General features: G+C 45.0%; 1 protein-coding gene across 1 annotated transcript in view; it reads right to left on the bottom strand.

Annotated features, from left to right (window-relative positions):
- PEPD (peptidase D) overlaps positions 1-12,991 on the bottom strand; it is a 129,490-nt gene that overhangs the window by 86,750 nt on the left and 29,749 nt on the right. The window contains exons 4-7 of the mRNA XM_035120425.3: positions 12,767-12,830; positions 8,072-8,119; positions 6,638-6,699; positions 1,623-1,667 (exon numbers count right to left, since the gene is read on the bottom strand). Of these exons, the coding sequence (XP_034976316.1) occupies positions 1,623-1,667; positions 6,638-6,699; positions 8,072-8,119; positions 12,767-12,830 (219 nt within the window). The remainder of the gene's footprint in view (positions 1-1,622; positions 1,668-6,637; positions 6,700-8,071; positions 8,120-12,766; positions 12,831-12,991) is intronic.

The following is a 12,991-nucleotide window of genomic DNA, read 5'->3' as shown; positions in this document are numbered from 1 at the left end:
CAGCCTCTGGACCAAACACAAGGGGAGCCCCACACAGAGAGCACTGCAGTAATTCAAACGCTCTTCAGACCTGCCAGGGCAATATGAGATGGCTGAGGAGTGGAATAGACATACACACTCCCCGCCTTCAATCTAAGCCCTCACACAGATTCATTTAATCTTATGGAAATATATGTTACACCTGAGAACAGGGGTGTGTGTGTCCTGGCTGGAGATGATGGGAGCTGCTTTCAAACACACCTGGAGGATCCCAGGTTGACAAAGGCCAATCTCATTCCTCCTCCAGGCCTCACTAAATTGGCTTGTGGCATCTCCATTTCCAACAAGAGGGCTTTTATAACCCCCCCCCCCCAAAAAAAAACCACACAGCGGAGAAGAGTCGTAACATCCACCTTATTGAAAATGAGTTTTAAAATCAAGAAACATCACTGTGGCGCAACACACTTTAGGACTTGGGTTCTTCTCAGTTTCGCTCCTGCTAATGTCAGGCACCATTGACATTCAAGTGTAATTAAAGAGAACATCCATAAATTTGCCAGCGGAATGCATTAGAATTAATGCTTTTAAAATGAATCCCAAAAGGAGGCAATAATCGCCTGACATTTATATAACATTACCCATTCTGCCAGACATTCAATTAATTCTTCTTTGGGTAGTCTCTGCAATAGTATCATAATTAATGTATTTGTATTTGAACCTACACAACCGCTAACACTAAAGAATTTTGCAAGAATTATTTCAGTGGCATTTAGATCCTTTTCTTCCTTCTGGTATTACATCATGGCTGCAGTCCAGTTGGGGGCTGTAACAGGGCCTTCACCATAGGCTGTGCCTTGATAGTGCCCCAGGCATCAGAAAGTTGGCATGCAGCAACCCAGGAAGAGGGTGTTCTCGGTCTCATCTGAACCCAGGCTTGTGGTTTGTCTTAATCCAGACAAACCCCGAGCTGTAAACTGAAGGACAAACCTTGATTGCAGCTCACAGCTTCTCTGGAGCGAGGCAAACCCCAAGCCCAGGTTTGGACAACACACTAAGCCAAATCCCAGACATGGGATTTACTGCGTTAGTCTTCCTGGTTATCAAGCTAGCGCTTCTGCCCCTTTTTCTGGCACCCCTTTCACACAACAGCCCTTGTCGTGTTATGGAACTGTGGCTTTTTCACTGATATGCTGACACGACACACTAAATTTCATTCACAGCAGTGGGTGTGGTGTGGCATGACAACAACCAACATAGACAACATCACTCCTCCATCCCAACCTTTCCACAAATGCATCCTTCTGTTCCCCCATGAAAACAGAAGGGAAGAAGTGTATGCTAGTATAACTGCCCCAATTTTTGTGACTTTACTCCCATGATTTTCCGGGCTGATGTGGTTGCAAACTGATTTCCCCCCAACCCCATGAAATCAAATAACTTGGAAACGAGTGCAGAACTTCCATTCCATTCCAACAGATGTCCAGATGTGACTTTTACGTCGTGTGGAAGCTCAAACGTAATGCAAAAATTAACAGTTAGGGAAATGTCAGGGGAATGGGATAAAATGCTCTGTGATTGCAGCCATGGTCTCACACAGAATGTTGGAGCAAGCTTTGGAGAAAGAGGGTGAAAAGACAACATACCATTCAGCAATTTCCGGATGAAGAACTGTGTTGTTAACCTCAAATCTAAAAACGAGAGAGATAACAAAAATTAGCTAGAAACTCTAGACACTGGGTGGGTGTCCAACTCTGGCATCCAATGAAATGTGAGCATGCTTAAAGAAGGCTGTTAAATGAAGGAGAGTCCAAGTCAGTGCAAACAGGAACTGAGCAAAAGGAGCAAACAGTCTTTAGTGCATTGTGGATTTCTGAGGTAATATTTATTGAGACTTTTCATGGGCACCATAGGAGCTAAAGGTAAAGGTACCCCTGACCGTTACGTCTAGTCACGAACAACTCTGGGATTGCAGTGCTCATCTCGCTCTATAGGCCGAGGGAGCTGGCGTTTGTCCGCAGACAGCTTCCAGGTCATGTGACCAGCATGACTAAGCCGCTTCTGGTGAACCAGAGCAGTGCACAGAAACACTGTTTACCTTCTCGCCAGAGTGGTACCTATTTATCTACTTGTACTTTGATGTGCTTTCGAACTGCTAGGTTGGCAGGAGCAGGGACCAAGCAATGGGAGCTCACTCCATCACGGGGATTCGAACCGCCGACCTTCTGATCGGCAGGCCCTAGGCTCAGTAATAATAATAATAATAATAATAATAACAATAATAATTTATTTATACCCTGCCCATCTAGCTGGGTTTCCCCAGCCACTCTGGGCGGCTTCCAACCGAATATTAAAAACAGTACAGCATCAGTGGGGCATATTGGCATCACATTGGTGGCCTCTGAGATAAAGGGGGAAAGGAAGTTGGAGCGAAAGCAGGCAGCCGTGATTTCAGCTGAAATGAAGATGTATTCATATATTTTCATACAGCAAAGCAAGAGGGAGAGAGAAAGAGATATAAAGGTGATGAATAAGCACCCACAAGAGAGAGAGTAGCCACTTTGCCAGGAGATGTAGCAACCCAGGACTTTTTGTGGTGGCATTCAAAATCCAAGGCTCTCCCTCCACCAACATGGACTAGAGAAACATATTACAATTTCTAAGATACCATTGCAAGCTTGAATTCCAGCCCCACAAAGTTCTGAAGAGGTATTTCACATTCTTAGAAGCCAGCATCCAATTTCTGGATGCAAGCGGGATTTTTCCAGCCTCACTGCTCAACACCTCTGCTGCAAAGGTGTTCTGTTTTAGCCTGTGTTCCATCTCAACACCTCACCGCATGAGAAAATGAAGCTAGCAAGCCACACAATTCAGGCCCTCTACAGAACTCAGTCAGGCACCAGGAGGAAAAAAGCAGTTCGGCTAATGAGATTTGCCTGCTTTGAACACGAATGAAACACTTTCCTTTCCAGTAGGTGGGTTTAGGGACTATTATTCCTGCTATGGTTCAGCACAAAAGAAGAAGAAGAAAAAAAGGGGGGGGAAGGATGCAAAAGCTAGTTAAGCTTAAAGGCAACCGAATACAAAAACCATTGATGAACAAAACGGTGCATTTGGTCTATGAAGTTCAGTGAACAAAAGCCTGGATTCCATTTTGAGTTGGAGCGTCCCACCATGATCTTAATGAATGACGAAGGAAACCAGGAGATGCAGGAAAGTGAGCTGCACACAGAATAGCAGGGTATAATTCTGGCATCCAGATCAATACCAGAGAATTGAACATTTAAGAGATCATTGAGAGAGCATCCCAACTGGGAGCTGGGAAAAGGGAAATCAGTGGTGACCTCACAGCTATCTGGCTCTCCTGTTCAAGGGAAGAGCTCGGCATTGTTCAGGTGACAGCGCATGTTGGGGGAAAATTCTCACAGTACTCCAAGGGGAAAAGACCTGCTATCTCTGGCTCCTCTCCTGTGACCAGGGATCACTGTTCTGAATTTACGAAACCACAAGACAGAAGAAACTTCCTTGCTTATGACAACACTAGCCAGATTCAGATAGCCATCTTCTCCCCCATAAGAACATATGAAGAACCTGCTGGATCAGGTCAGTGGGCCGTCTAGTCCAGAATCCTGTTCTCACAGCGCCCGACAAGATAACTGTGGGAAATCTGCAAGCAGGATTCAAGCACAAGAGCACTCTCTCCTCCTGCCGTTTCCAGGAACTGGCATTCAGAAGTGTTGCGTGTGAGAGAGGAAGCATGTGCGGATGTGAGTGAGAGAGAGAATGTGCATGTACGCAGGTGCCTGTGTCTCTCTTCCTTCCCTCTGCCTGTGTGTGCCTGGCCTGAGCCTCTCTCTGTGTGCAACTTACCCTTCACGCGGAAAACAATGAAAGGTCAAAGACCACCAGCAATCCAGAAGCTCTTCAACCAGAGGCTGAAAAAGGGAACGGCAGGATAGCAAGCAGCACAAGAAGAGACAGTTTTCAACAGAAGACAGAGAGCGAGAGCCTGAAAAGCAGAGAACAAAGTTCAGCTCTTGAGAGACGTTCTGAGACGTGGCAAGGATGGAAGAAGGCAAGGCTTCGCAGGGCGGGATAAAAAATAAAATGGGGACGGCCATGACAGTTGTAGTCAAAAGGATCTGCTGAGACCAATGCTGAAATAAAACGTTTGCAAAGGCCAAAATAGGTCTTTTGCAGCACTATGAAGGGGCACTGTCTACCGCTTCCCTCAGTTCCCTTAAGAAGGAACAAAGAACAGAGAAGAACACATCCTGTTCTTTTTAGTGGGACCGGGCACTGTGGCCACAGGAACCAAATTGCCCAAAGCCTCAGCACCTTGCAAAAAGTCAAATAAATAATCCAAGACAAATCCCTCACCTGAGAGGGAGCCCAAGAAGGAAAAACACAAAAGCTGCCTTCGCTAACTTAGTGCCCTCCAGATGATTTGGACTACAACTCCCATCAGCCCCAGCTTCACTTAGCTGTGCTGTCTTGGGCTGATGGGAGTTGCAGTACAAAATTTGCACAGGTTGCAGAAGGTTGAATTGTAGCCCACCGAACAAAACGCTGAATAGTATTTTTAACAAGAGGATGAAGTTGGGAGTAGAAGAATGGAAAGTGATGTTATTCACCCTAACACCACATGTTTAGGGAAGCTTTTAATGTTTGACAGACTATTGTATTTGAATATTTTGTTGGAAGCCGCCCAGAATGGCTGGGGAAACCCAGCCAGATGGGCAGGGTATAAATAATAATAATAATAATAATAATAATAATAATAATAATAATAATAATAATTACACCAATTTGTATTTTTGGCTGCCTTCAGCAAACAAGGATGGCATCCTTATCTGTGATTCCTGCATTGCAGGGGGTCAGACCGGATGCCCCCTTGGGTGCCTTCTGACTCTACAATTCTATGATTCTATTATTCATTGCCCTTCACATTTCACAAAAGCCTTGGGAAGCACTTTAAATAAAAGAGGAACAAGGGAGAAAGAAAAAACTCTTGCTTCTTTTTTAAAAAAATTCAGATCAGTGCATCTATTTTCTTTTTTACAGAAGAAAATGACAGTTCAGGAGCACAGTGCTTTTGCACAGCAAACAAAGCAACAAGTTTTCTCCCAGAAGCAAAAGTTGAGAGCAGATTCCAAGCTTCCTCCCTTGTAGCTTCATTAGTTGCAAAGTACTCTGTGTCAACTCTCTCCAAGGCAGTCAAAGAAATTATATGCCTTAAATGACAAAGCTGACAGACTGTTGAGAGGCCAATGCCAAGACTGGGAGAGATAAAGTGGGACGGCGAGAGGAGAGGAGAAGCACTCTAACAAGCGATTAAGGGCATCAATTCTGTCCTGCAAAAAGCAGCAGGGCACTCAGTACTACACCAGTGGGTATCCCGCTCCTGACACAAGTGATCTACAGCTGTCAAACAGCAGTGAGAAGATCAGTTTTTTTCTGCTCTGCAAACCCATGGAGAGGAAGGCGGCGGACAGCTGGAAGTCTCTTTCCAATAAGCTAAAGATCAAAGGACAAAGTCACACTCTTCCAAGAGGCACTTGGGCTGGAGGGAAGAATCTCAGGTAGCACATGGAAAATGGAAGCTACCACCATCATCTCTAGAATGACCCACAGAATATGGGGTTCTGGGTGTGTCAAAAGAGTGCATCAAAGCTGCCACAACTCCAGGAAGTTCCTCCCATATGCACACTTCATGCCCAGAATTGCAAAAGTTACACACTTGTAAGCTTTTTGAGAACAAGCTTTTGAATAGTTCAGGTGTTTGCCCCAGCTTTAGTTTTAAAATTAACAAGTTTCTGCCCTGCCGTCCGTGATGGTGTTGTTTTGTATGTGCTGCCTTCACAATCTGAGGCCGTAAATGCTTCTGAATACCAGCTGCTGGGAACCACAGGAGGGGAGAGCAATCTCATGCCCCTTGTTTGGGGGTTTCCCCACAGGCATCTGGCTGGCCACTCAGAGAACAGGATGCTGGACTAGATAGGCTCTTGGCCTGATGCAGAAGACTCTTCTTATGCTCTTATGCGCGATGTGAGCATAATACTTGATAATGTTGCCGTGCAGGGGGGGGGCCTAATCTTGTTGAGGCCAAAGTCCACACTACTGCCTGGGAGGAGCCTGGGTGGGGGTCATAAAAAAGCAGGAGTGGGGGAGCGGATTCAGCCATAGGCTGAAGCCTAATTAGTCAGTGCTTCACATAACTGGCTAACTACTATCCTGGGACATATTGTCAGGTCAAACATGTATTTCTTGTGGTTAGGTGCCTATGCAACAACTTAAAAGATATACAACAAAGCACTTTTCAATTGCAAATACAATGTATATAAAACACAAATTAAAAAAAACTATGTATATAAAACACAATATTCAACTACTTTTACACGGAGTAGACTCTTTAGACGTGTTCATTTCAGTGGGCTACTCTACTCTGAGTAAATGTTAGCTGAATACCGCCCATATTATATAAAGCCAGAAAAAACACACATCATTGTTCATATAATCAAGACACCATGACAGGCTTACAGTCTATACACCGGGCCATCTTCTAATGGACACTTGATCATTCCCCCGACTGGTTATATGGTGTTCAAATCATTAGCTGGTTAACACTTTGTTTGACACACAAACCCGCAAGGTAACTTACTGGCTGATTCCTTCAAATGAAGCTTCCCTGGTGACACTTCCACTGTCAGTGTTAACTCCTCGCTGGAGAAGAAAGGCAAAAGTGTTTGAACTATGGCTATCAACAAAAGAACAGCTGCTTCAGTCTTGAAATTACAAAAGAGGCATCCCACTCTGCAAGGAAGCCTTCCCAAACAAGAAACCCGTCAGATGTTCTGACTACAACTCCCATCCCCCTGGCCCATCCCCTTTCGGCACTGAAAACGGCGTGCATGTCAGAGTGAGCGCATGTGCTGATCCCGCGCAAGTGGGATGTTGCCTGTAGCTCAAACCACCCGAAGGGCATCAGGTTGTAGGGCGGCTTCCAACAGAATATTAAAATACAATAGTCTATTAAACATTAAATGCTTCCCTAAACAGGGCTGCCTTCAGATATCTTCTAAAAGTCTGGTAGTTGTTTTTCTCTCTGACATCTGGTGGGAGGGCCACTACCAAGAAGGCCCTCTGCCTAGATCTCTGTAACTTGGCTTCTCACAGCGAGGGAACCGCCAGAAGGCCCTTGGTGCTGGACCTCAGTGTCCGGGCAGAACGATGGGGGTAGAGATACTCCTTCAATAGGTAGGCTATTGTAAGCTATTCTGGTCACACAGGGCATGTGCTGAAGGGTGCCTAAGCCTAAGTCTTAATCAGTGACTAGGAACCAAGTACAGGCCATATTGATTCCCCAGATGTAAGAATGGTTGAAAACCAAAGATGTGGGAATAGGCCATGTAAATTAAGCAGCCTTGTATCTTGGTCACTCTTCCAGAACACCCAGGAAACAAGTGGTTTTCATATGTTCAAAAAGCACCGTGTAAAAGGGGCTTTCCATTCCTGGATTGCATACAATTCTCAGCCACTATCACCACCCTTTGAAGGTTGTGAGACTGCCCTACATGGAATTTGAAACTGGCTCCCAGTCAAACCGGGTTAACTTGGAAAACTCCCCTTCCTCCAGTCTTACCCAACAGCCTGAGCTTCTCCTAAAATCAAGCCTGACGGTGAGCAATAACTACCACTGAATAATGTTCCCAAACACACAAGCCAGAAATGGCCATTAGGAGCCATTTCCACCTGGCTACAGGTGAGGTTGGTTGCTACCCGACCTTGGCTGTTGTCCTCTTCCCTGCCCAAACCCATTTTCTTTATAGATTGTGTCTCTTAAGATTGCTTCAGTAATAATAAAATCAACACGCTTTTATTTGAAACCAGCAACAACACTCCTTCTATTACAGAAGACTAGATTATCACATTTTGTAAGGTCCCCGGATGTTAGTGGACAACAATTCTTGCTGAGTCTGATGGGAGTTTGGGAGTCCAACAGTAGGTGGGGACCCCAAGTTGAGAAAGGCTGCTCTAGTCTGCAAGTAAGTTTCTCCAAAGTCAATTCTTTCTAAGAACACAAGATGTCACTTACCAGAGTAAGAAGAACTGAAGGGTTCTTTGAAGCCAGAACACTGGAAATCTGCAAAGTAAGAAGAAGAATCATGGACAGTTGATTGCCCACCAGCACAAGGAAGCTTCACAATAGTGCCAACTTGCAAGAGCTCTACTGCCCATGCCCAACCAGCTCTGTGCCCTATTCACACTCATACTACTTCTGCAGACCATTCCCACATTCCATCTAGTCACCTGCTGTCATGATTATACTCTTTCAGCAACCGATCCCATCAAATCCCTGAGACGACCATTTTCTGTTTTCCTTTTGATCACTTTCTAAGGAGATGGACCGTTCATAAACATTTCTTAGCATCTCAACAGACAGGTCCATGGATAGGAAGGCACTGCATATTTATTTTGTGGTTTATATCCTGCCCTTTTTTATAACACAGGCATACGCAAGGTGGTGTATAGGATAAAAAGAAAAACACACACACACTTATATACAATTCTAAAAACAGAAACAGTCAGCAAAAGAAACAGCACACCAGGAACAGCAGGTACGTACACATACACATGCCCAACCAACGGCTGCAGTTAAGAAAAGGCCCAATGAAATTATTTGTGTGCTATTTTTCCAACAAAGCTGAGCTCAAAGCCACTCACAGCAAAGTTGTTATTAAAACAGACAAATGACATTTCCCTCCACATAATTATACGTACACAAGACGCAGCAGCATCCCAGCAAAGCAAACACAAACCATTCAACATTCACTAACCATTAACGCAGTGTAACACAAACTCCTAATTCAACAACAAAAAAAGGGGGCTGGGGAATCCATTATGCACATTAAGTATCAAAAGCCTTTCTAACTAGACTGGCAGGTCTTCAGAGCCCATTTTTAAAAGTCAATAAATCTGGAGGATCTCAGCAAGGCAAGCCTGAAGACTAGAGGCAGGGCCACAGCTCTGCAGAAGAGTGTCTGTCTTGCTAGCAGAAGGCCTCGGGTTCAAATCCCGGCAGCATCTCCAGGTAGTGTTGGGACAGACTCTCTGCCTGAAATCTTGGGAGAGCAGCTGCCAGTCAGTGTAGACAATACTGAGTTAGATCGACCAATGGTCAGACTCACTTTAAAGCAGTTTCCTATATTCCTATGTAGAGGCTGTATTCCAGTATCTGTAGAATGGAAACATGTTTAAAGGACTTCACGGCAGCAGATCACCGAGAAAGTATTTCTGCAGCTCTGGCAACAGCCACTGGATTTCCAAAGCATGAAGGAAAGCCACATCTCTTTGATTCCACCCGCCCCCAGCCTGGTCCCACACAACAGTTTAAGCACGGAATCAGGGTAAGCATAGCGTTTGCTGATGACACTCTGACAAATTGTCAATATAGCTGATACTCAGCAACAACGCACAAATTTCTGGCCGGGAATCACTTGTCATCCACTCTAGCAGATAAGAAGCCCTTAACTAGCACTTCTGTATTCGACACATGAAGCCTGATAACAAGAAACCACGATTCCAATCCAGATATGTCAAGCAGCAAACCTCCTCAGTAGCTGCAGCAGAGGGAATGAATAGATTAGCGCAATGCTATTTCAGAGGGATACTCATCTCAAGAATCAAACTGCGTTTCAAATGTCAGCCCCCGAAATATGTTTTTTTTAAAGTAGAATGGGACACACCAGGGTTAGGGGCCCTGAAGAGCAAGAGAAATTGTTTGTTTTGAAATCTCATTCTGTGCCCTACACAGAATGAGTAGGTAGGAAGAACCCAGAACACACGAAGGGGGCATAAGGAGAACACAGCAATTGCCTGGTTAGATAGGAAAGGGCAGTTACTGTATGCTGCATAATATTAATGAGCATCTTTACAGGGCTTTAGGAAAGTGCTCAAAGCATGTCACGTGCATGGAGGGTTTTTTTTTACAATCTTCCTTTTTCAGGCCAAAGAGGCTGCCCAAGGAAAGTTCACATCGAGACGCAACACTTGAACTTACTGGTTCACAGACTCTCTGCCACAACAAGCCTGCACTATTGCCATCAAAAGCAGCTTCATAGGAACACATAGGAAGCTGCCCAATACTGACCAATGGTCCATCTAGCTCAGTATTGTCTACATTGACCGGCAGCAGCTCCCCAGGGTTTCAGGCAGCAGTCTCTCTCAACCCTACCTGGAGATGCCAGGGACTGAACATCTTGCAAGATAGATGTTCTACCACTGACCTATGGCTGTGCCCCATTTAGGACCATAGCTCAGGGCGGGGCTCAGTGCTTTGCATGCTGAAGGTTACAAGTTACAGGTTCAAGCCTTGGCATATCCACATAGGGCTGGGAAAAAGACCTCTGCCAGAAACCTGGAGAGCCAACTGCCACTATGAGAGCTTTTGTTGTGAACCGCTCTGAGATCTACAGATGAAGGGTGTAACGAATTGACATAGTTTAAAAAAATAAAAAAATTGAGCCTGGCATTGCAAGGGTTAAACCCACATCCAGCCTGATTGACTGGACATTCTAATGGAGGCGGGTCTGCTTGGAGCTTAAAAGGAGGGAGGAGCCGTTTTGTCCATTGGAGAGCACAAGGGAGTGGGAGCGTGGGTGGTTGCAGGGTCAGGGTAGTGTAGGGTTTAGATGAGGAATAAGCAAGTTCCATATTACGTGTTTGACAGCAATAACTTATGACAGTAACGAAGCTTGTACACGCATGGATCTATAAAGCAACCATTATGAATTTAAGTTAATAAACTTTCATCGTTTATGTGCCAAGGAGAAATCGTCTTTCTTATTTCCAGCACGGTATCGAAAACAGTATAGGTGGAGGCTCTTTAAAGGACAAAACTTCCCTCAAGAAATTTGTGTCCTTGAGTAACACGGTATAGGCTGAAGGTGGATGACCCAGCGTATCACTAAGTTGCCTAAGCAGATAGGCAAGCTTTCAGAGTGAGGGATTTCAAGCTGAGGGAATCTCTTCACTGGGGACAAAGGGGTTAGTCGCACAAACAGCCTCGAGTTTCATAAGATACCTGGCCACGTGTGTTGGAAGCAAACTCCACTTATTAGTAAACCCAAGATTGAAGAGGTGTTTATAAATGATCTGTAGGGAAATAGGGAGGTGGGTTTTACCTCAGGATTCCCTAGGAGTTCCTTTAGTAAGTGAGAGAGAAGGCGGGTTCCCTAGGTGTTCTTTTAATAATAGCGTAAGGGGGGCAACCGTCACACCTTTTTAGCATTAGGTAGACGGGATCTGTCGCAAAGGGCGGTATACCAATTTAATAAATAACAGGCTCTGTCAGCCTTGCTCCAGATATTCTGGGCCGGAGTTTAGAGTAAATGGGAGTTGTAGTGATGTATAGTGATGTATGGAAGTGAGAGCTGGACCATAAAGAAGGCTGATTGCCGAAGAATTGATGCTTTTGAATTATGGTGCTGGAGGAGACTCTTGAGAGTCCCATGGACTGCAAGAAGATCAAACCTATCCATTCTTAAGGAAATCAGCCCTGAGTGCTCCCTGGAAGGACAGATCGTGAAGCTGAGGCTCCAATACTTTGGCCACCTCATGAGAAGAGAAGAATCCTTGGAAAAGACCCTGATGTTGAGAAAGATTGAGGGCACTAGGAGAAGGGGACGACAGAGGACAAGATGGTTGGACAGTGTTCTCGAAGCTACGAACATGAGTTTGACCAAACTGCGGGAGGCAGTGCAAGACAGGAGTGCCTGGCGTGCTATGGTCCATGGGGTCACGAAGAGTCGGACACGACTAAACGACTAAACAACAACAAAAGCCCAATATGCTTGGAGGTTGGCAAAGCTTGGTGCAGACAGTACTGAGCTCAGATGCTCCAAGAGGTTTGATTCTGTTAAGGCAGCTTCAGGGGGGAAACTGTATGAAAAGTATCAGTAAAACACTGGTGTCAAGACATGTTTGTTGAGCCCATGTGAACACCACATCCAATGGGTACTGGTGCTCAACCCAAAAAAAGTAGGTGGTGGTGATAAGGGTACCCAGGAGGAGACACAGACTCTCAGAAACCAGAGCCCTATGGAATAGAGGAAGCTGCCATACACCAAATCAGGTCATTGGTCCACCCAAGCCACCATTATCTACACCAGGGTTTCCCAAACCTGGGTCTCCAAGTTTGCTTTTGGACTACAACTCCTATCATCCCTGGCTAGCAGAACCACTGGTCAGGGATGATGGGAATTGTAGTTCAAAAACAGCTACAGACCCAAGTTTGAGAAACCCTGGTCTATACTAATAGGCAGCAGCTCTCCAGGGTTTCAGGCAGAGTCTCTTCCAGTCCAACCTGGAGATGCCATTTAGGATTGAACTTAGGGACACTGTATATAAAAAACAGATGCTCTGCCACAGAGGTACACTGGCCCTTCCCAACTAGGCCTGTGCACCAAGAGAGTTTTGGGTACGGTATCTCTTTGCACAAACTGCAAACCTCTCACCAGCAAAGCAAACAATTTCCACAAAAGAGAAATCTTTCAAAAGCATGTAGGGAAATAGCAAGGCGGGTTTGAGGGTCAAAGGGGGAGAGATAAAAAATAATAATTCTAACACACTTGCCTCAAGTAGTTAGCGGGATCCCAGACAGTGACTGCAACAAATACCACTTTCCAACAGCTTCTCTTCAAACTGGAAAGGCTAATACTTATCTACCCAATATTTTTGCCCCCCCCCCCAAAAAAGCTTCACAAGATCTTGGCAAAGGCAAAACACTCACCTCATCTGTATACCGAACTTCATTGACAGCATACTTCTGCCTGAAGAATTCAGGAGGCTGGATCCTTCAGAATGCAAAGAGACAACTGGTTATTTTGCCAGTAAGAGAACAGCTTGATGTATTATTATCAGCTTTATGTTACTATACCCCCTTTTCTTTTCACAAGACAGATTCAATGCACAAAGGAAGAAAATGAAGGACAATGAGTGCTACAGATATGAAAAC

This window comes from Zootoca vivipara, chromosome 6 (assembly GCF_965207765.1).
Source record: "Zootoca vivipara chromosome 6, rZooViv2.hap1.1, whole genome shotgun sequence".
Lineage (NCBI taxonomy): Eukaryota > Metazoa > Chordata > Lepidosauria > Squamata > Lacertidae > Zootoca > Zootoca vivipara.
This window is presented reverse-complemented; position numbering and strand designations above follow the sequence as displayed.